This window comes from Euleptes europaea, chromosome 2 (assembly GCF_029931775.1).
Source record: "Euleptes europaea isolate rEulEur1 chromosome 2, rEulEur1.hap1, whole genome shotgun sequence".
Classification (NCBI taxonomy): domain Eukaryota; kingdom Metazoa; phylum Chordata; class Lepidosauria; order Squamata; family Sphaerodactylidae; genus Euleptes; species Euleptes europaea.
Genome location: NC_079313.1, coordinates 26,378,594 through 26,401,700, shown reverse-complemented (window position 1 = coordinate 26,401,700; position 23,107 = coordinate 26,378,594). Strand labels below are relative to the sequence as shown.

Here is a 23,107-nt window from a genome sequence, read left to right as displayed (position 1 = left end):
GCACTTTAGGGTGCCAAATTTTGTGTGCACTGTCTCTCTTTCCTCATTGAAGTAAATTATGATTCTAGTGTCTTATGCAGCTTTTGTCTGCTTTATAGATGAATGGTCACTGAGTAGATAACTAAGTAGTAGTGGTGCCCTTGTCTTATCAGAGGTCTTAGTTTGGTCACTAACATGCTGTATTGCATGTGGACCTCTTATCCAACTGTGCTACGAGCAGCCCAGGTAAGATGAAGCATCCTTAAGTTTCAATTTGTTTTGTCCGGTATCTTTACAGAAACATCTATCATTTAAATGTGTAACATCCAGTGGAGGTTTCTTATGGGAATGAACCCTGGAAGCCCTCTGAGTTGCATGGTGTTTCTCTTGTGTGCTGCTCGGAGATAGAGTATATCTTGACTTGTTTCAAACCATAACTTGTCATCCTATTCAATTTGGATGTTGTAACTCTTTCTACTTGGGAATACAGAGTCTTCCGTCTCCAAGTTATACATGAGGGGGGAAAGAAGATGGAGCATGCAAGCCGAAGGATTTTCAAGGCTTGCTTCTGTAGTAAATGTAGCCCAAGTACTTTGATCTCTAGTGATATACTTGTATCCTTTTAGAACTTATCTTAATCTTAAATTTTTGTGTTCCTTAACTTTTTTGCACTGTTAAGGCTTTTTATAAAATAAAACAAGGAAGGGCCTCTTATTACACTGGTGTCCCACTGGGTGGAACTGCTCAGAAAACGAGTTAATTTTTTCAGTATTTAGGTTTTTCCTTTTTAATTTTTTTTAAAATTTTGGCATTGACTGTGCTTGGGAAGCTTGCTGGATGACCTTGGGCAAATCACACTCTCTCAGCCTAACCTAGCTCACAAGGTTGTTGTGAGGATAAAATGGAGGTGAAGAGAGCAATGTAAGCTGCTTTGGGTCCCCATTGAGGAGGAAGGAGGGGTATAAATGAAGTAAATTAATAAATTAAGACATTGAGAATTCTTCACCAAAATGCAAGTTTTGTGCTTGGAATAAATCATTCAAATCAATATAGTGTGTACAAGCATACATATTTTGCAAAAATGTTACTAGTTACTTTTCTGTATTCTAAATCTGTTACTTTGGTTTCTGTAGAAAGTGAGGGTTTTTTGGTTTGTTGGTTTACAAACGATAGCAGCAAAGTTAAATTGGCAACGGTGGTAATGTTTGATCAGATGGGAAGGGCTGGAATCCATGAGGGAGCAACGCCTGGCACAGAAACTCCATCTTGAGCACTGGAACTTAAAAGCTTTTTCAGACATCCTTGCAACCACAAAACATTTGCAACCAGGATAAATGTACATTTTTTTAAACGATGAAAGCTGGGAGTACTAAGGTTCTGCACCAGCTTTTATGAGAGGTTTTTAATTCTGTGTAACATTCCATGTGCTGCCAACTCTCAGTTCTGCTGCAGAAAGTCAAAAGTGAGCAACAAACATGCTCTTTTAGCTGGTTGTGATCTAAGATAGATACAGGCTTGCACCCGGGTTAATAAATATTTGATCACTGTGCTGACTAAGAATATCCTCCCAGAAACAAAGCAGAAGCAGTTTGGTAAACCAGAGGAAAATTGGTTCATTTTTCTTTTTATCACGTGCTATAAATGACTGGGGGGGAACCAAGCTCAATTTATGGGTCATCTGTCTCTGTAGACTTCTGTTACTAGGTTGAGACTTCCTCAAGCAATCAGCCATCTAGTCTCAGTCAGCATGATCAGTGGACTTTTTGCCATCGATAATGTTTTTTTCCAGTCTATTGCTAGCAGACAAATATGATTGATCTTATTGATCTAATTGTATGAATGAAGGCTCTGCAGTGACTTTGTGTTTTTGTTGTTAGGAACTGTGCTGTGTAGTGCAGGCATCACTTTCAGTGAAGCAGCGTTTAGTTTCTTACAGGACTAGAACATAATTTGACAGTCTGCCTTTGCTGTGAAAAGGACAAATCATATCATTAGCATTATGGGAAGGATATTCATGAACATTAGAAGAGTGAAATTTCTTGACGAACTGTCTAATAAACATTCTTGCATACTTCGTATGACCAGGAATTATGTGCGTACTTTTGTTAGAAGACTGAAGTCTTGAAGAAGGAAATGGGATTTATTTGTTTCTGTTAAGGTTGTATTTCTTTGCTGCAAGTCAGAGAAGGTTAGGGAGTGATGATGGGTTTTCTGGGGAAATTTCCTGATGCAAATTTAAATAAATAAATTAAATATTTATATAATGTTAACAAAAGAAGGCAAATACACCATATATAGGCCCGAACCATATAGATGTAGTCTGGGTTGTCCATGCTTCATATCCTACATTTAACATATCTAACATGGTTGATTTGTAGCCTGGTAGCCCAAACAAACTATAGATAACTTTGAAGTTTAAAATTTTGAAGTGGTTAACTGCTATGTAAAGGATATAAACTTGTAAATTAATAACCAGAACTTCCCATCAGGGTACAATTGACCCCTCCCGATTATTTTTTTCTGTGCACACTGAAAATAGCATATTTTGAAATTCTACAATGTGTTTGGCGCTAATATGACTCATAGGCATGGGTTTAGAGTGCTTTAATTCTCTTCATTCCAGTGCATCCAGTGGTGTTTTGATATTTTTTTTAATTTAAAAAAAAGAGTAAGATGTGGGGGCCAAAGAAGCGGCTACACCTAGGTGCCATGAGACCATATTGGTGGAAAATTAAACCTCTAAATCAGGGGTGAGGAACCTTTTTTCCTCCAAGGGCCATTTGGATATTTATAACATCATTCCCGGGCCATTCAAAATTATCAACTTAAAAATTAGCCAACCAAGCCCCAAGCAGGCAGCTGCCCCAGATGACCCCCCCCCCCTCTCTGCATGGGCAAGCAGGCAAGCATCCAGCCGGTGGCACATTCGCCCACCTGGTGACACAGGATGAACTGTTGCACCAGCCGGGTGTAGCCATCCAGCCACACACCAGAGTTGCTCCTGCTCCGCAAGGTCAGGGCCAGATTCTACAGCCAGCTTCTGCTACCTCCGCCTGCAGGGGTGAAATGGGGACACACTGGCTAAGAACTCCCCCCCGCGCGCGCGCGCATTCTGGCCCTGCCCCCTTTAACGCCTTCATTCACTTCCGCCCCCAGCCCTCTTGTAGTACAGAGGGAACACGTTTCTCCACGGCCCAGGTGGGAAACACAGTTTCTTGGGCGGTCCTAGCAGCTCCGTAGCTAACGACTCCTTTGCAAGTGGGAAAGAAGGTTCCTTTTCTCTGCAAAACAAACTCACATCTGCCTTGAATAGAGTCTGTTCCTGTCCGCGGGAGGGGACGGATTGCGAGTCTTAGATCCTTTTGAGCTAAAGATCTGCCAGGATCCACGAAGGGCCAGACCAAATGACTTCGTGGGCCTTAAACGGCCCCTGGGCCTGACGTCCCCACCCTTTCTCTTACATACCTTGCTAGTATTTGTTGTTTTAATGTTAATGTCTGGACAGAATCTTTTGGCTTGCCTTTTTGGCTTGGATAACTCTGCTTGCTGGTTTCTGAGAGGTTTGTTACAGTTTAAAAAGAAAAAGCCATGTACTTGTAAGGTAATGGACTATAAGGCAATTCCTACACTCTACCAGTCCCACAGCCCTGGGAACATTATAGGCCTCTTTAAGAGAAGGAAAAATAGCAGGCAAAATTTGGTAAGTGTGTATTTGAACATGTGTTACTGCTGAATTGCTTTTTAGAATCCAGCAACAGCCTGAGTTTCTCGTGACACCTTGGGGGTTACCGCACGTTGTATTCCCAGCAACGATTAAGAGTTTGAAAATGTTATAAAAAACATCGCTTTAAAAGGGTTTTTGGATACCACGGCTTATAAATGGTTGGAAGACACCTTCACAGCTAAAGTGTCCAAACAAAGTGCGAACAGTATTTTTTATAACATTTTCAAACTCTTAATACATCGCTGGGAATACAAGTGCGGTAACCCCCTTTGTGAGGCCGGAGTATTTCCCTGCCATAGGTGCATACAGGGATTCTTATTTGCCAAATGCTGTTTAGATAACCCAGCTTATTTCAGTGATTCTACTGTCAGATATCCAGTTACAAGTACTGTTCTGCCTTAACATTCTACTTCTAAGGCAGTGCATTGTTTAGGAATAGGAATTAGCTTAATCAAATCAAGGAAGGGAACTCCCAGATTAATAAATCTTAGTTTCAGTTTCTTTTCAGAGTAAATACGTTTTGCATTCCAGATGATTCCTGCCATTCAGTTTGGCTCCATAAACTACACTGGTGAATAATACAGTAAATTACAACAACAATTTTTATTTTCATAAGGAGCCAGAGCTCTTGGCTCAATTCACAACCATTTTCTGTGGGCCCGTATAGATGATAATATCTGATGGTTACTTCATACCACTGGTATTATGTATTTGACTGCCAATATCAAGAATGTTGGAGTACAAATGGGTAGACCTAGGTTCAGGTCTCTCTCCCCCACCGTGAAGCTCACTGGGTGACTTTGAGCCAGCCACTCTCACAGAGGGGAGTGGGGAGAGAAATGTATCCTGCTGTCTTAAGCTTCTTGAAGAAAGGGCAGAATAAAAATGCAATGGATTATTTGTTGTTTTCTCTTTCACAGTACGCTCAAGCACAAGCCTTTTTAATTGCTCACGTGCATTTTAAGGGATGAAGTGGTGATTTTCATATGTGAGCTCTTTGTGTCTGCCACAGTTTGTGTTATTTTGCACTATAGAACATTGCATGCAAAAATAAAATTATTGTATATTTACCCTATTTTCCAGTAAAAAATTAGCTCCCTCATTTGACAGCTTAGGCGTATATGAATATATTTATTTAAAATATTCCCCACCTTATCTCTGTGAGCTCAACGTGGCCAACAAAACAGCAGGAACTGAAGGACACAGAATTTAGAGGTGTCCTACAAGTTAAAACCAATACAGAATTAAAATGTAGGGTTAACGTGTGGTTAACACAGATCAAACAGTTTACCCTCCTCCAAATGCCCTTTGGAACAGAACAGTCTCGTATGCCTTTTTGAATGTGGCAGGTGAAGGTGCCTGCGGCACCCACTCTGGCTAGGCCATTCTAGAGGAATAGGCCTAGCACAGAAAATGACTATGACCAGACCGTCCTGGGTGAGGGGTACCACCAAGAGAAGGAGGTCTGAGGAGTGCAACTGGTGTCCAGGACTATACAGTAACTTAAAAAATAGAGATATCAATTACAATACAGCAAAAAAGTAGTGTTTGTGTGTGTGGGGGGGGGCTACCCTTCTTTCTCTGGCCTCTGCAGTGGCAATTGGTTGCTGGAAGGATGGGTAATGCTTGAGGTGGTTTGAGCCAAGAGTTTCTAAGATGTGTTAGAATTTCTTGGAAAACATCAATCCAAATATATACAGATGTGTAGGTCTTAAATGCTAGCCTGTATGCATTGCTTTTTTGGACAATCATAGAAAGGTAGAAAAGTAGTTTGCTCACAAATTCATTTGCCAGTGGTGATGAATCTTTTAATATCATCAACTTGGCACTGACCTCATGCTAGGCTTCAGAGGGACTTGGAAGCCTCAAATTTCTCACTGCTTCTCTGAAGCACAGCATAGCTGCAGGTAAAAGCTACTATATTTCTTGTGAGCTTTAGGAGAATGGGTGACTGGTCTCCAGTGCTGAGCTGAGTTTCAGAGGTGCTCCTAAACATCAAGATTTATGTATTTATGTAAAATTTGGTAACCCTTGCCTAGAGATGTAAAGAAACAAACACAAAATTTCAGGCGGAAATCAGTCATTTTTTCCAGTGGGAAATTTGGGAGAGCATGGAAAGAAACACCTATTAAATGTTTCCTTTTTTGGAATAAGTGAAGTGCTTTCTAAAACAAGGTATTACTTACTCCAAACATATAGCTTTAAACTTTTAATCTAAGACCATCTACATTTCTCTATAGTAATCCTTAATATAGCCTGTAGACATATACAACATATTTTCTTTTTTATATATATTTTTTTCAAAATATTGTACTGTAGGGAAAATAACCAATTCATTTATACCTTTACATTTAATAAATATGCCTGGTAATTAAATTTTGTAAACTAGTTTTGAAACAGCTTTGATGACTGCCCATCTCCTTCTGGACTAAATCCAAGATGCTGCTTCTTACCTCAGACTTTAATTTTCTTTGGCTCTAGGAGGTAGTTTAATTTTTCAGGGTTTTGTATTTTAATGGCCATAGTTCGTAATTACTGCTACCACAAATCCTAATCTCTTCCCAGTCTCTCCTTATTTCATTTATGCTATTATACAACATAAGCAGATATAGGTGTAACCCTGGTTGTAGATACCACAGCAGAAGTTAACCTCTAACCTAACTTCTCAGTTTCTCATAATTCCATTATGGTTTTTAAAAGCTCCTTTTAATTGCATATTGGAGTCCATTTAGAAAGTAGCTGGTTAAGAAATGTTCTACCACCATTGAATGCAGTAAAGTTAAATTTACATAAAGCAAGATGCCCTGAAAAATGCTATATCAGTGAAGATTCTGTTGCCAGCTAGTGAGAGCTGAGGAGAAAAGTTTCTGTTAAATTGCTGAAGAATTGGCCAAAGGCTCCACCGTTGGCTTTGATTTTTAGTCCCCTTCAAGGAGAAGGATCGTTATATCAGTCATTGGTAGTTAGATGTCTTAGGGGTTATATCATTGGTAGCTAGATGTCTTAGGGGTTATATTTTGAGTGTCCTTTTAGTATCTTTGCCACCTTGTGTTGTCTTAAGTCAGTGCTTAAGGTCCCTCAGACCTCTCAGGGATTTATATATATTCTGTCATCCTGACTCTTTTTATCCCTTAATAAATTTCTGATTTTTCTCCCCACTTCTGTGTGAAGAGTAGTCAGAAAGAAGGGACTCGAAAAGTGTGGAGGTTGTCTAGCCTGTGGCTCCTTAGATTGGCTACATGGCATCCTCTACACACAGAGAGAGACTTGAGAGAGTTGGAATTCTTCTTGTACAGAATCTGGGGAGGGAGAAAAGCCAAAGTGTTCCCCCTCCTATAAGATAAAACTTTGGTGGTGGCAGCTAGTTCTCCCTCTGAGGAGGAGGGCATCTTGAAATTTGGGTGATTCCCACTGGTTGCTCAGGGAGGCAGGAACCAATCATCAACATCCTGTCTACTGGGAGGAAATCGCCCACTCCTCAGTTTGCTTCCTGCCTAGCAAAGGGAAAGCAGCAGCAAAGCAGCTCTCTGCTACAAGTAGTTTCATTTTCACTTTAGGAAACCCACCTTGGTTCTATTCTTTTTAGATTTCTTGCCTTTGTTTCTGATCTTGTCTACTGAGCCTGCTTTCGCCCTCTCTCCTCTCAGCTTTTGTCCTTCTTTGTCGTTCTTCCCCCTCCATCTTTTCCCTCCCGCCAAAACAAAATGACGGATCAGTGACACTGTAATAGTTTTCAGGTATTGACATATTATGGCTTCTGATCCATTTTTTAATTCCCAATTCTGTCTAGAGTATGTAATTATCAGCTGTGTGAAAGTGAGGAAATTGCAGAAAAAGTTAGCTAAGTCACAGCCGACTTCCTGGGATGGGAGCCAACCGATAACAAAGTACAAAGAAAAAAATGAGACTTTTGCAAGAGGCTTTTCCTGCCCTGAGGAAGAATACATCTTTGGTGATTTTTTTAGATACATCTTTTGCTTTTAAGTATAATCCAGATGCACTTATATATAACTTTAAGATTAAGATGTTTTGTCTTAATGATCAGACAATGAGTAGATATATGTGTGAAACTTGGAAATGTTTTGAGAAAGGTGATTGTTGATATGAAATTTCTTAATGCCATCCATCAATTTATGACATCAAGGTTAAAAGTATATGCTTGAGAACAGACATTTAGTCTAAATTCATACATCACAAGTCCTTTTGAAGTCTGGGAATATTACAGTATTCCCATAATAAAATCTTATTGGTTCTCAAAACACCAGCCTGTGAAAATGTATAAAAAGGGGCTTGAAATTGTAAGAAATTGGGAAATTCTCCAGCTGACATGCTGCATATGTACACGGTAACAGCTGATAATGTTTGCATTACGTGTAGCAGTTGCGTCTTTCTGTTGAATGATTGCAACTGTAGTTAAGTAGCTGTAATGGGCTTGGACTTCAGACATTATTCCAGAATATGTGTGAAGATTTCACTGGGGCGGTTTGGTTGTGTATGCTGTGAACGTGATATGTGAACAAATTCTATACTGCATAAATACTGAGGTATGTCTTAGAAAAAGCCTGTGCTAGGCATAAGCCTTGAATTATCCCATTCCTCTGACTGCTAGTCCTGGATGCCAGTTTCACTGGCAAACTACCTAAATTAATTTTTGATAAAGAGATGGGAACATTTAAGTGATGTTAATGACAACATGTCAGGTATATCTGTTGTCTCTGATAGAACAATTGAACCTTGCTCTTCTGTTTCCTTAATGGATGAGAGTTTTGTATTTTAGTTTAAATTAAGGAGCACTTTTCTAGAGCTTTAACTGTCATGATTACAGAACAGTAAAAAAATGGATGTCTGAAGATTTTCATTCATTTAATAGACATAATTGATAGTTTGCTTAGGGAAACATAATAGCAAACTATCTGAAAGGTTTTGCTACAAATCCGGGCTGCACCAAGGCTGAGGTGACATACATGGTGGTTAGCCCCCAGTATTGCAAAGAACTGTAAATCGTGAAATCTTATGTCAAATCATTCTGAGCTGTAGTGATTTTTAAAGAAAAGTAAATGGTAACACAAAGGATGTCTTGTGCCCGTGTTTCTTCAGCAAGACATTGGTGCTTTAGTTGTGACTCTGGTAATGGCAAATGTGGGTGAATAGTCAGTGCCTTACTGTGACAATTGGTTTGTTTCTTTGAAAGCAATTATGGCTTTACAACCTGAGGGTTCATGGTAATTAATTGGAATCTTACCTGCCAATTTTTGGTTTTTTTTGTGGTTGGGAGCATTATATTTAAGAGACTAGTAGACTCATTTGGGTTGATGACTACCTGAATTCCCTACTAAATCAATAACATAATTTACTGTGTTCTAGGAAATTTTAAAGAATAAATTGTAAATACCTTTGGTGGCTGTAGCCAATTTGTTTACATAACTGTAGGACCATAAATAAAAATCCAAAAGCTAAGATTAGGGTAAGGACCAAATGAAACATCACAAAATAGTAAGTTATTGAGTTCACTAGGCCAGGGGTCGGCAAACTCATTAGTCAAAAGAGCCAAATATCAACAGTACAACGATTGAGATTTCTTTTGAGAGCCAAATTTCTTAAACTTAAACTATATAGGTTGGTACACTGTTTATTAACTTAATAAACTTTAATTAAAGTTTTAAGTCTTAATTAAACTATAGGTACACTGAATAAAACTTGATATCATACTTAACAGTGATCTTATTTATTGATAAAAATTAAATTGTAAGTCCCTGCCATTTCCCCCTCCCCGTCCGGATTCCTTGTCTGGAGGCCTGGTCTACCGCCATAAAAGCCTATTGGTAGACCTGGCCTCCAGCTGAGTCCCATTGGGAGGCCAGGTCTACCCATTGGCTTTCTTGGCAGTAGATCTGGCCTCCGGAGGCCCATAGAAGCCAATTGGTAGACCTGGCCTCTGAAGGGGGACTTTTTCCAGGTCTACCGCCAAGAAAGCCAGTGGGTAGACATGGCCTCCCAATGGGACTCAGCCAGAGGCCAGGTCTACCAAAGAAAGCCCGCCCCGCCCAACAGCTGATAGGCGGCAGGAACCGCCGAGCCCCCCGCCCAGCAATCGCGCGGCTAGAGGGGAGGCTTTAGCCTCCCAACCATTGAGGGCAAGGGAAAGGGGGACCCGGCCATTCTCCACAGCGGGGGGGGGGAGAGACAGCGCGCCCGCTCTCTCTCTCTCAGGCGCGCCGGCGCGAGCGGGCGCAAGAGCAGGGGCTCCGAACCAAGTTCGGAGAGCCGCACTCAATGGGCCAAAGAGCCGCATGCGGCTCTGGAGCCGCTGTTTTGAGACCCCTGCACTAGGCTAACCTGATTGTCAGTATCATAACTGCTTTATTTTAAGGTGATTAGTGGCAGATCTGGCCTTTCTATCATACACAACTGCATCTTTTTCTCTCCACCCCAAGTATTTTGTCTTGCTTAATACCCAGCCTGAAGAAAACTGAAGTTGCTCACTACTTGTAATGTTTTAACTGGTCATAATAAAAATATCCTACTTACTGCCTGTTGTATCAGATTCTGGAGAGTATAATGCTATAGTGCAGTTGTTTAGTGGTGACAGTCTTTGGTGTGTAAAGTGCCGTCAAGTTGCAGCCGACTTATGGCAACCCCTTATGGGGTTTTCAAGGCAAGAGACTAACAGAGGTGGTTTGCCAGTGCCTTCCGCTGTATAGTTATCTGAAGTGCTCTGTTGGCTGTTTTTAATAGCATGCAATGAGGTGTTCTGGTTGCTATTTCTTAACTAATTGAGACATACATAACTTTTCTAGTTCTATTTATTTACGTTACTAAACTGTCTTTCATCAAACAAGTCAATATTAGCATATTTGCTTTGAGTTATTCTTTTGAGATGTGAAATAATCAGACTACTTAAATGATGAGCTAATATATTGGTCAGGCCGAGGATTGCCAAAAGATGTGAAGAAATACTGCATTGTCCCTTTAACGTGTGGAAATGGGCAGTTGAAGCTTTTCATCACATGTAGGTAAATAGCATCACCTGGTAAAATTGGTGGTGGTGGAAAGTGTCCTCAAGTAACAGTTGACTTATGGTGACCCTGTAGGGTTTTCAAGCTAAGAGATGTTTGGAGTTGGTTTCCCTTTGCCTGCCTCATGGGTTGAGAGAGTTCTAAGAGAACTGTGACTGGCCTAAGCTCACCCAGCAGGCTTCATGTGGAGGACGGGAGAATCAAACCCGATTCTCCTTAAGCCTCTATTAAAGGGATGGGACATTTTTCTCCAAGTCTGTTGGCAACCCCTAGGACCCATGCTTTTCAGAAACCCTTGGTCACATGAAGATACTTATGGCTTACAGAAAAGAAGGGAAGGGATGTGCAATACTAGAACGGAAAGTAAATATGAGAAATGCAAGGAAAGAGAAGGAGGGAAATGGAGCCTTTGTGGTTGCCCCCATCTCATCCAAGGAAATTCACCCCACCTTCTTAGCACTTGTAGCACCCAGAGTGGACACACTCTTATCTCATGCATGTACTCCTCTTAAATGAAACCCACAGTACTAGATTCCTGTATCAGAGATTCAGAATTGGATTCCCCTGTCAAAGTTCCTGATCCCCAACTGATGTGATATGATGGTAACCACAAATTATTTCACTTGGATAAATAGAACTAGCATGCTCAAGCAATTACACTGGTAGCTGTCTCCCTTAATAAAACTAGAATAATTCCATCCCTCCTTGAATGTTTCATTTAAATGCAGCTTTATTTTTAGCAATGTATGGGGAGGGGAATTGGGGGGAAATCCAAAGCCCAACCTCTGCCAAATCATATCTAAGTGGTAATTTCCCTCCAGTCTCAAAGAAACAAAAATACTGAAAGGCCCTCCATGTCAACCAGTTTGGGATGGCTCCCACTGCACCTCAAAATTCTAAAAGTGCTCAGGGGCTTAACAAAATTGGGGACCCTTGCCCTATAATTTTTCCTCATTGTAAAGATTTCCTGCCTAAGTAGCTTCTTTTCCTTTTATTTTAAGGGGTAAGCAAGGGAGTGCCAGATTCGATGAATTGAAATGTCGGAAAAGCCAGGCCAGAGCACAAAAGCAAAGGATGGAAAAACCAAATATGCTACCCTTAGTCTGTTTAATACTTACAAGGGAAAGACTCTGGAAACACAGAAGGCTACAGGTATGTAAACTGCACTGAGCTGCTATTGTGTACTAGAAATATGACTACTGATATGCTTGTTTGAATGATAAAAGTATTTCACCTAAATGTAACTGGTTGTTTACAACTAACAACCATTTTATTGTGTGCTTGGGTATCAGAGCTAACTGCTTCATGTTTTATGTGAATCTAGCTTTCCTTGCTAACCAGCTTCTTTTCCTACTTCATACTTATGACAAAACCACACTTATGGTCCGTACTCATGTTTACCTGCATCAATTATCTTCCTCAAGTATTACAGCACCACATTAGCAGGAGCTGGAAAATGAAAGTGAATGAAAGAGAACAGGGGGTACTCCTTTCATATTTCCAGCTTTGAGACCTGTAAAAGACCAATATAAATCACATCAAGATTGCTTTTTCTAAACTATGCAAGACTATTTGGTTGACTTGGCATTTAACATTGTGAGGACAGGTAAAAATATGTGAAAGGGAGAAGTTCAGGAGACCTTACAGCCAGTTCTCTTCAGGAGTCAGCACTCTATTTTAATTGAGTAACTTGTAGTTGTTGCTGTATTTTACTCGGCAAATTAGGTATGTGATAGGCAAAGGAAACACATGTGAAGATACTCAGTGCTAGTATCAAAATAGCTTTATTACGATGGCTTCAAAAATTGCTGTAGTCAGTATTAATATAAGAAAAAAATACTCTCTGTTCCTCATACCTCACTTGCTGCACAAGTGGGTGGAATTTCTGACAAAAAGGAATTAGGTGGTTATTGTGAAACAGCAGCTTGGATCCAAAGGATCTGTTCTGGTAACAGTGGAGCCTCATGTTAACAGAATTATCCCTCTTTGCTGGAGGAAGGGCCCACCATTAGTGGAACAGAACCTTTCCATCCAACAAATTAAGATTTTAACAGTGTTAGTCGAGTGTCCGCAAATGCTGGTTGACAGTTCTTTGCATTTTGTCCTGGAATACCTGGGTCACAGTCTACAGCTACCAAAAGTTTTTAAAAATAAAGCCAGGCATAGTAGTAGACAGTTATTTTAAAAGCCAGTTTTTAAAGGCTGTTCAAAATAGGAGAAGCTTTGCTGTGAGGTTTGCCTCAGACTGCTGGACTTGCTGGCAAGAAGCATTCCCTTGCTAACATGACATCATAGTGAAAGGAAAACGAAAGCTACCATCTGTATAGTGGTGTTCTTGGCTTCAGAGAATGTTCGACTGCAATCACATAATAGGTGTTCAGCTGACAATATTTAACCAGTCCATTGACTAATATGCCATTCCTAGGTGTGAATTAATGCCCCTTGTAGCTTTTCAATGACAGTGGAGTTGCAGTGAGCATTTTTTTGTTCCCTAGGGATTTTCTAACCTTATGAGTTTTGCGTAGAAAAGTGATTCTTTGTAGAACTTCCTACAGCTGCTTCTATATTCACAGTTCAAAATATTTTTCCTTGGTATACAGTTACCGCACGCCATGGATTACAGAGCCTTGGAAAAGTTGCCATTTCACGGAGAATGCCTCCCCCTGCTAACCTCCCCAGTCTTAAAGCAGAAAACAAAGGCAATGATCCTAACATAAACATTGTGCCTAAAGATGGCACAGGATGGGCTTCTAAACAAGAGCAGCATGAAGAAGAAAAGTAAGTTAAATGGATTATTATTCAGTACTGTGGCATATGCCACAGGAATACTTCAGAGGTTCGTGGGATAAGTGATTGTAGACTTGTTGTCTTCAACGTGTGGGTTATAGAGTATCACCTGCTATGTCATAAGCAATTTTGGTTTGCTGCTTTGTGGAAGGTCCTGCTGCTGTTGTGCATGTGCAGAGAGCAAGGTCACCCTCCTTTGTGCCTCTTTTTTCATGCTGAGAAGAGCAGCAGGGCAGCAAGGCTTAACAGCACATTCCTGAGCCTCCAGGGCGAAAGCACTTAGGAGGCCAGGAAGGCGCTGCACTGGCACCCGGACCTCCCGCGGCAGCACCTGGGCCACTTACGCTGGCTTTTTAGCCGGCGCAGCCTCGCTGTTTTCAATGGGGCTTTTTTCGTCTTGGCGGTGTGCAAGGAACAGGTTAGGAGGAGGCACAACCATGTCTCTTCCCCGCCATCCCCGCACGCCAGCAGTTCAGGAATGAGCTGTTAGTCACTTAGGGAGAATCTCCACTTGTTCTTCTCCATGGTTCTAACTGACCCTGAGCTTGTTTCTCACTGTGTTACACCTCCTGCTGCTTAACTCGTGTTTCTTGTCCCTCGTTGTATTGGTCTGCTATTCGTGGTCCTTGTCTCAAAATTGGTGAGGTCATTACTCTGGGTCTTTGTCTTCCGGTTATATTGCTGTTAGGTCTTCTTACTTGACATCATATGCTTACAGTTTCTGTACAGTCAACAAGTCAGCAGCAGTATAAATTTATCTGTTCGTCCCTTTATTGGTTTTGTAATAAATATAGTAAACGTCGGGATGTGACGTCGCCCCATAGGTCAGTAATGACCCGGTGCTTGCACAGGGGACTACCTTTACCTTTTAATAAATATGTGTTTTTTTTTACTACAAGGGAAAAAAATCTCTCGTTAATTGAACTATGAACAGATAAACTCATCCTCTTCCTTCCTTGAAGAATTTTTAAAGGAGGGAGGGCTCTCTGACAATACAAGTCAGATTCATACTAATTTCCAAGATCAGTTCTTCTGCAGTCCTTCCAGCCTGTCCTACCACAAGGCTTCAAAGAGACGAGAATTCTCTGCTGTAAGCTGATCTTGAGAAGTTGTGGAGAAGTGAAGGCCAAAGTAATGGCCTCTCACATAATGTGCTGGAATCCCACATTGGGTTGTGCGTTATCCCCCCCACACACACACACACACACTGCAGATGCTTTTTTCATTAAAAGAATCAGCCTGCTGAACCCTCCATTGGCAATTGATACTGTGCTTGTTTTTTTTTTTAGCTCCTACTTTCTGGAACATTTTTGCTTTGAGACTTGTTTCTTCAAATATAATGTCCTCTTGCTTTCAGACCGCCAGAAGTGCCACAGCCACAGCCACAGCCACAGCCTGTAGTTCCTGCACCTCCAGAAGTAGCTCCTGTTGCCAAATCATGGGCCAATACCAAGCAAAGTGGACAGGGGGATGGTAAGTGGAGAAGAGACGGGCCAGGGCAGTGGAGTTAGCAGTTCTGCTTTGCATGTCTATATTTTTACACTTTAGGACAACCAGGAATAATATAAAATGAAGTGCTTGATTTCATTCTAGGAAACTTCTGTAGCAGTTGCATCCTGAAAGCTTCCAGAGGGAACGTTTGCATAGACCACTTGGTAGAAAAATGAGGGAAGGCAATTGGCAGCAATTTTTGCTGCTCACCTTGCCTCCACACTGTTCCTGGATGTCTCTCGACCCCCAGGAGCCGAGTGTCTGGGGGCTCGGTGTGCCAGAGCAGGAGGGAGGAAGTGGGGAAGTCCTGCTCAACCAGCTTCATTCAGCTGGTGGTGCTTTCAATGTAGTCCAGTATCTGAAATGTAAAACACCTTGAAATTGAAATGATGCTGGCAAAGCCATCTCTCAGCTTTCTCAGAGAGTAAAGTTGGTGGAGTCATGAAGACCTCTGGTTCAAAACTTCAGGTTCGTGCAGTGTCTGTCTGCATTTTTCTGCAGAGGTCTTCATTTTTCTGCAGAAGTAGCTTATAGTTTAAACTACTAGCACTGAAGTAGGGGGAAAGACTTTGTAGGCTCTTTTACATGAGTAAACCTGCTTATCCATTGTGGTCGTAGGACCAAGCTATTTGCCCAGGAGCAAATGTTCCCCTGGGTAGTAACATTCTTTTGGGAATGTTGATCTCTCATATAAATTCAGTCTAGTAGCAGTGGTATTTCCCAAATTTGTGCTGAGAGAGGTTTTTGCTGAATTAAAATTAAAGGCATACTGTATTTCATACTGCCAGGGACAGATTATATACACATATATGTGCATTTGAGTGTACACTCACACTCTTGATCGGTGTCTTTGCCACTGGAGGTTAGCCTAGTGGAAATTGCTTCTTGGCATCCTCTCCTTTCTCAGTTAGTCAGAGCTTATGAATTGGAACTGTTCTCTGGCCACAGGAATTCTTCTGGGATTCCCCCAGGGATGTCAACAGTATGGTGGGCTGCTCAGGGAATCCTGGTATGCCTTTGGAATTATGTCACAGCCCACATGTTGAGGATGAGCGAACCAATACTCCTCTATAAGGCATCCGTCATCTGAGATAGTGTAGTGTATGCATCTCGTTTTGATGTGATGAGATTATGTCATTTTCATTAGCTAGTATCCAACGAGATCTGCTCATGGAGTTAAACTTTCTTGCTTTCCTCATGTGCTGTACCCCACTTGGCCCCTCTCCCCTCCCGTTTGTTCTTGGGAGTCAGAAAAACTTCAGGAATAACATTAGGAGCAGTATGGAGCTACAGTGGGAGGGAGTAAAAATTTCCACTCCCCTCTTCCAAAGAAAGACGCACCCTTCAGTCTTCTGGACTGAGTGGTTGGATACAAGGCATTGTATAGAAACTGTGATCAGATATTCACCAGGGCATCTATATGAGGTTGCTTTTAGAACTTGCTCTGTGTCCCCAGCAGTTTTTAGCACTGTCTAGGCCTAAGATCTCTGAAACATATTAGCAAATAAGTTAGTGTTATTAAAGAGGATTATTTTAGTGCTTACTTCACTAAGTATTTCTGTAAAGTTAGAGATTTTAATCCACATTCAATTTAAAGTACAGAACAGTGGATAGAACACTTAAGACTGTGATCTTCCATGTCTCTTAAAGAGGGCAGGGAAATCTCATACTTCACAAGATGAACGATTCATCTTGGTAATGTGATGCCATAATGCCTTATTAATAATTTGAAGGGATTTTTCTAAATCCATAGAAATGAATGTCTTGTTTAGCCGTTTTTCACAAACGGCTTTGTGAAAAACGGATTTGACAAACAGAAGCAAGTTTATACAGTGTCATTAGACAAATTACTTCCTATTAGATTTCTCCAGTTTCCCCCCTCAGTAACTACTTTCCTTTATCAAAAGCAGATTTTTAATTAATCATACTTAATTAGCACTGTGTACAAACATTTGCCCTTATCAGGAAAAATGGTGGACTTGTGTTATTATGAAAGACTTCTTTTTGAAAAATCTAAATGTATTCATGGCCTCATTTTAGTAACTGGCCAGTTATTGATGCCCTAATCAAGCTAGACTACTGCAGTATGCTCTATGAGGCCATCTTTGAAGTATTTTCCGATGCTTCAGTGAGTCCAAAATATAATGGAAGATTACTTATTACATATGTCACCTGTTCTAGAGGATTTGCATTAGCTACCAATTCACTTCTAGGGTCAGTTCAGCGTGTTTAACTTAAAAGCCCGTTACAGTTTGAGCCTAGGGTAGTTAAAGGGCTGCCTGCTCTCATATGGACCTTCCTGATCACTGTAGTCATCATCTGAAGCCTCATTCTGTCCCCCATTGTTGTCTGAAATATGATAGGTGGCCATATGAGACAGGGCTTTGCCCCCTGTATTAGTACTTCAATTATGAAATACCATTTCCATAGATACTTGGGTAGTGCAGTGTGTGCTAAAGACCTACATTTTGTCCAGGCTTCTTGTTGATAACTTACCCAATAATTTTTTTTACATGTGTCTTTAGCATGCGATCGTTTGTATTATTTTTGTAGTTATCTGTAAACTTTCTCAGGCATCTCTGGTGAAGTAAGCAAGATGGATATTGTTAAAATAGCTCTTAACCAGAGACTAATTCAGGAACTGTTTTATGCCAAAGCTAGCAGTTCTGAGTTACTGCCGTTGTCATTTGGGAGGCTGCTTCTATCAGTAAAGTCTTGTTCTGGTGGACTGATTGTATTCAGGTAGAGCAAGCCACTCAGTGCCACTTTGGTTTGACCTTATTATAACAATCCACCATGAAGAGGAGTGGCCCAGGAACAATACTGAACAAGCAGAATCTGTTGTCTGAGAAGAAATTACTTTTTTATGCCATTAAAGGTATTGAAATTGAGAAGAAATTATTTAGAGGAGGAGTGCAAGCATAGCACTCTGTAGCTTGGGAATTTTCCACATACAGATTGGGTTTTCTAATCTAAACTATTAATGGCTGACATTTTTCAACTGTTCTAGGTCCTGGAGTTCAAGTAAATAGCTATTTCCAGCAAGAATTTCCTAGTCTGCAGGCTGCTGGAGATCAGGAAAAGACAGTAAAAGAGAAGGAGGCAGCTGAAGAGCCGTATGGACCTGGGCCCAGTTTACGACCACAAAGTAGGTATACATGAAGTATAGGAATAGCTTTAAGAAAACCGGATTCCTTGGCTTCTGCCATATGTGAGAATTCTGAAAAATAGTACAGGTTGAGTATCCCTTATCCGGACTGCTTGGTACCAGAAGTGGTCCGTATATTGGAATTTTTTGGAATTTTTGCATATACATAATGAGATATCTTGGGAATGGGACGTAAATTCATTTATGTTTTATATATACTTTATACACATAACCAGAATGGAATTTTAAACTATATTTTAATCATTTTGTGTACATTGAACCATCAGAAAGCAAAGGTGAACTATCTCACCAGAGTACCTGTATCAGCCGTTAAATGAGCAACAACAAACAAACTAACAACGGCAGACTTTCAGCCTCCACCTGCGATGCAGAGTACACTGTATTTTATTTTATTTTAGGTGAGAGGAAACATTGAAAGCAGGCGGCACGGATGTGCTGCATGCCGGCTCGCAGGGTCTGATTTTTGGATTAGTCCGGATATGGGATGTTCGTATAAGGGATACTACCTGTATGTGAATGGAGTGCAGATTTGTGCTTTGAAAGTCTAAGAGTTTTTGACATTTATATGATTACAACCTGAATCTACTGGGTGTAGTTAAGAAATTAAGATAATGTTTCTTAGGGCTCTGCAAGGACTTGTCATCATGTTAAGTCCTATCCTTTTTGCTCCAGATTTGATGAAAAATAAATTTGGCTTGCATTCCCTTCCAGTATCCTATCTTAGCCAGTAGCTTGCCTTTCAGGTTCAAATTATACCTCCTTTCTTCAGTTAATCATAATAAGCAACTAATTGACAGTGCTCACCTAAAACTTCCAGATGACTGCTGAATCTTGAGCTTGTTTAAAACCATTACACATCTTTGATCAGTTGGTTGTCCTCAGACACAACTTGCTGGTTTAGTTCAGGCATTACACCAAACCATAGCAGTGCTCACCAAAAACACAGGCAAACAGCTATTATATTCTCTCGAAGTGTGGGGATGAGATCCATTTTTCATAATATACGATTCCAACTTTAGTTGCAGTTAATCTTCTGCAACAGTGTCATTTACTTGCAAAAGCAGTTCTGTTCTTATGGTAGTCGAGACTGCAGAGTCGTAAATTTCAGTTGTCTTCAGGTAGCTCTGTCATTGGAACTACTTTGGGGTTTTGGCTGGGGAATGAGGAGCTAGAACTGGACTGAAGTGTGCCATCTGTACAGCACAGACTAAACGACGATCAGAAACCTGTTTAAGACCGTCTCTTGTCTGTTCCAACCCAGATGTTGCTAGCTGGAGAGAAGGTGGAGGCAAGAATCTGAACTCTCCAAACTCGCCGATGGATCAAGAGGCAAAACCTGCTGGTCAAGAAGATACTAATGTGCCTGGATCAGTAGAGCAGAGCGATGGCCTCAAGGCTCCGGAGAAGAGGGATGTAAGGATAGCGCAACCTCCTCAGCCCAAAATGAACGGGCAGCAGCAGCCTGGGATTATTCCCCAGCACAGAGGAATGATACCACCCTATGTAAGTAATGTGCATGAAGATCTTGTAGTCAGAGGCTCCTGTCCTTTAATCTCAGGGACCATGAAAGGGAAAGGACGAATCTGGATGGAATAGATGGGAGTGAGGTTCTGCTGAGGTGACTGCTTCCACTTCCTCTAATATGCTTCTGTCATGTTTAGTTTTGGCTTGTGAGAATAACTGGCCACTTTGCAAATTCAAATGCCATTTAATGTTAAGAAAAGCAAATATATGCTTTGTGCGGATGTGTGTTTCCACAAGGTACTAAGTTTAATATCTAAATACCATCAGGTTTAGTTTGTCTTTTCTCCTTTATGTTCTGATATTCCTTAAAACAAAAGTTTTTAAACACTTTATTAGCAGTGTTTATGGAAAGCAGTAATAATGCTGAAAGTAATTCAAATTTCAGATACCTTTATTGGCAAAGTACAATCTGCAGTATATAAAAGGATAAAAGTTAGAGTAAAATAAAATAAATCGTTCCTTAATGTTGAGATTCTACTTCCGACTAGATTCCCATCGGTTAACTACTATCGTCAAATGTTTTGCCACATTTCTGGTTATCTCAGGATCCTGCTGAAAGTAATAGCACATTATAAAGGACATGAATAAAATAACTATGGGGAAAGGACTAAGAATAACAATAACTAGTGGTATTCTAAAATAAGCATATTTGGTTCAGTGAGCATTTGTGTAATCACATCGTAAAGATACCGTAATAAACTCTTTCCATGGCTCCTCTTTTGTGTGAGACATGGAAATAGTGCATGATTTTAAATCTAGCTCCCTTAAGAAGTGGGAAGGAGTCGGTCTAGATTGGTATGAAGTGATTTTGAAAATCATAGAACAGTGTCTCGAAGAGCTCCTACAAAGGTAATGGGCATATTTCTATTATTATTGATTGATTGATTGATTTGATTTATAACCCTCCCCCAATCCCTGCCCGAGGCGGAGCTCAAAAACATTTACAATAAATGACACAAATATATAATAAAACCAATCCTACTTCTGCTTCAATTAAAAAAAAATTAATACAATTAATATAGCTAAATACAGTAAAATACAGATCACGCCAAACATAAACCCACGACCTGCAGGGCCAGTGGTGGGCTGAAGGGCAGCCAGGAGCTCCGATATAAATCATTGATGATATAAACAGAAAAATTAGATTAAGGGTAGAATAGGGAGGCCAGCGCTGATATTAAACCGTTGCTGCCCTCAACTATCTCCGTCTTGCAGGCCCTGCAGAACTCCCTAAGATCCCGCAGGGCCCTGGTCTCATTGGAGAGACTATTCCACCAGACGGGCCAGGGCAGAAAAAGCCCTCACCCTAGTTGAGGACAGCCAGTTTTTTGCTTGCTAAAATGCAGTCTGGTTTTTTGGCTTAGGAAGTGTTCCAAGTTTGGCCCTATTCAAGGAATTTCCCCAGATGGTAACATGCTTAACACACACCTCTGGACCGACCACTTTCTGTTCTAATTAAAAAAGAAAGCAGAAATTAAGACAACCAGACCTAGGAATGATGACAGGACTAGAGATGGGAAGGCCTAGAGAAAAACCCGGAGAAAACGGCTTTGGAAAAAACCGGGGGGGGGGAACTGTTCCCCCCCCCAATTTTTCCGTTTTTTTCCAGGCCTTCCCATCTCTAGGCAGGACATCTTGTTGTTCTGTCATTGTCATGGCTGTCAGACATTGCCTAAAGATTCTTCTAGAAAGAAGAGTGACAGTGCTTTGAGCCCAGTTCTGGTTACCAAAGGTCTTGAGCTCTCGTAAATTAGGCTTTGGAGATTACAGCTGGCTTGGCTGTCATGTAGTCCTGTCATTACAGTTTTTGTACATGTGTTTTCTCTTCTTAGATGTTACACCAGTATCCTAAATTGGCATATCCTTCAATGCCCGGCCCCAGCAGATTCCCTGCTCCACCAGAGGCTAGCAGGTAAGAACTGCTCAGAGCTCAGCTTGAGGTGGTTGTTGATTCAATGCAAGTTGGCAAAATAACAAAACCAGACCAGAATAATAGTGCCCTTGTTAGTCACAGTAAGTTGTATATTGAAATTGTATGTTCTTGGTCTGTATGCTTGGTATATGCCGTTAATAATTGTTTAAACTGTCTCTTTGTGATAACTTCTTCAGCAGGAAAATCCTAGGCACCTAAAACGTCTATGCAAATGCTAAGGACATCTTTTTCCCATCCTTAAGAAAAACTGATTTCTTAAAATTGATTGTGACATCTAGTAATCAGTAGTAGTAGTAGTAGACTTTATTCACAGTCTTAGACCATTAAGTCTCCAAACAATTCAAAGTTAAATACATACATACATAATTGGGGAATAACAATGTAATAAAAATGTAGCAGAAATTAAAACTGGGGTAAAAAGATAAAATCCTCCAAAATACACATAAAACAGTACAGATTCTAATCACAGATTGATTATTCCAGAGCCTTAAGCACGTTTTGTCTTATTTTAGTTGCCAACCAGGCAAATCTGGCCATACTAACAGATAAATTTGGTATTGTATCTGACAAAAGGAGCGCTAGATGATGTTTTCTGAGAGGTCTGGGGCAGTCCACTAACAGAGGAATCAAAGGGCATGTGCGTATATGATCGTATAACATGCACTCAAAAAGAACGTGTTCAGTAGTTGCTAACGTCTCCCGGTTGCATATACATTTTCTGGTTGCATATACATTTCGTGCATCCATTGGCCATTTATTATATATCCCTTCGAGATCGAAGGAGCATAAAAGCTCTACGGTATCCCTCTAGTAATCAAAAAATAGTGGAGTAAAACTGGCAAAAAAAATCTACTAATGTAATTATTCTCAGTCTTGAGTTAAGCCAACCTTAGTGCTTAACTCTGTTCAGTTCTTAACTTACATAGGAAATATTGACATATAACATGGTGCATTTTGTTTGTTCTAGAGGACCAAGGGGGAGAGGACCCTCTTCACGGGCGTCAGAAGCTGTAGAACGCCCATCCATCCTCAGTGCTAGTGAACTGAAAGAACTTGATAAGTTTGATAACTTGGATGCTGAGGCTGATGAAGGCTGGGCTGGTAAGTCTTTTGATCTTGGAAATCGTCAGTGGGTTAATGTAGCAGCAAGCGTTTGCAGTGCCAACCTCACATCTTTTATTTTTACTTTAGGAGCCCAAAGCGAGGTAGATTACACTGAACAACTGAATTTCAGTGATGATGATGAACAAGGCAGTAGCCAGAAAGAACAGGATAACAGGTGACTGGTTGTGCATGTGCATACACTTTAGGGAACTTAATCTAGTTTTTGTACTTCATTGACTATATGCATGCTTAAAAACTAGATTTGGTTGTGGGAAATTGTGGGCTTAGATTTCCTGTATTATAAATCTTTCTGGTCCTGTTCTCACTTCACAGTTAAACTTGCATCACAAGGTTGCTCTTCGTCATCTGTGATGTTTTAA

The 23,107-nt window shown here is 40.7% G+C and overlaps 1 protein-coding gene across 1 annotated transcript in view; it reads left to right on the top strand.

Moving 5' to 3' along the window:
* The window catches only part of PRRC2C (proline rich coiled-coil 2C), an 88,846-nt gene that overhangs the window by 5,364 nt on the left and 60,375 nt on the right, over positions 1–23,107 (top strand). Inside the window, exons 2-9 of the mRNA XM_056845468.1 lie at positions 11,721–11,871; positions 13,320–13,497; positions 14,864–14,979; positions 18,008–18,145; positions 19,428–19,669; positions 21,523–21,602; positions 22,591–22,724; positions 22,815–22,902. Coding sequence (XP_056701446.1) covers positions 11,757–11,871; positions 13,320–13,497; positions 14,864–14,979; positions 18,008–18,145; positions 19,428–19,669; positions 21,523–21,602; positions 22,591–22,724; positions 22,815–22,902 — 1,091 coding nt within the window. The 5' untranslated portion in view covers positions 11,721–11,756. The remainder of the gene's footprint in view (positions 1–11,720; positions 11,872–13,319; positions 13,498–14,863; positions 14,980–18,007; positions 18,146–19,427; positions 19,670–21,522; positions 21,603–22,590; positions 22,725–22,814; positions 22,903–23,107) is intronic.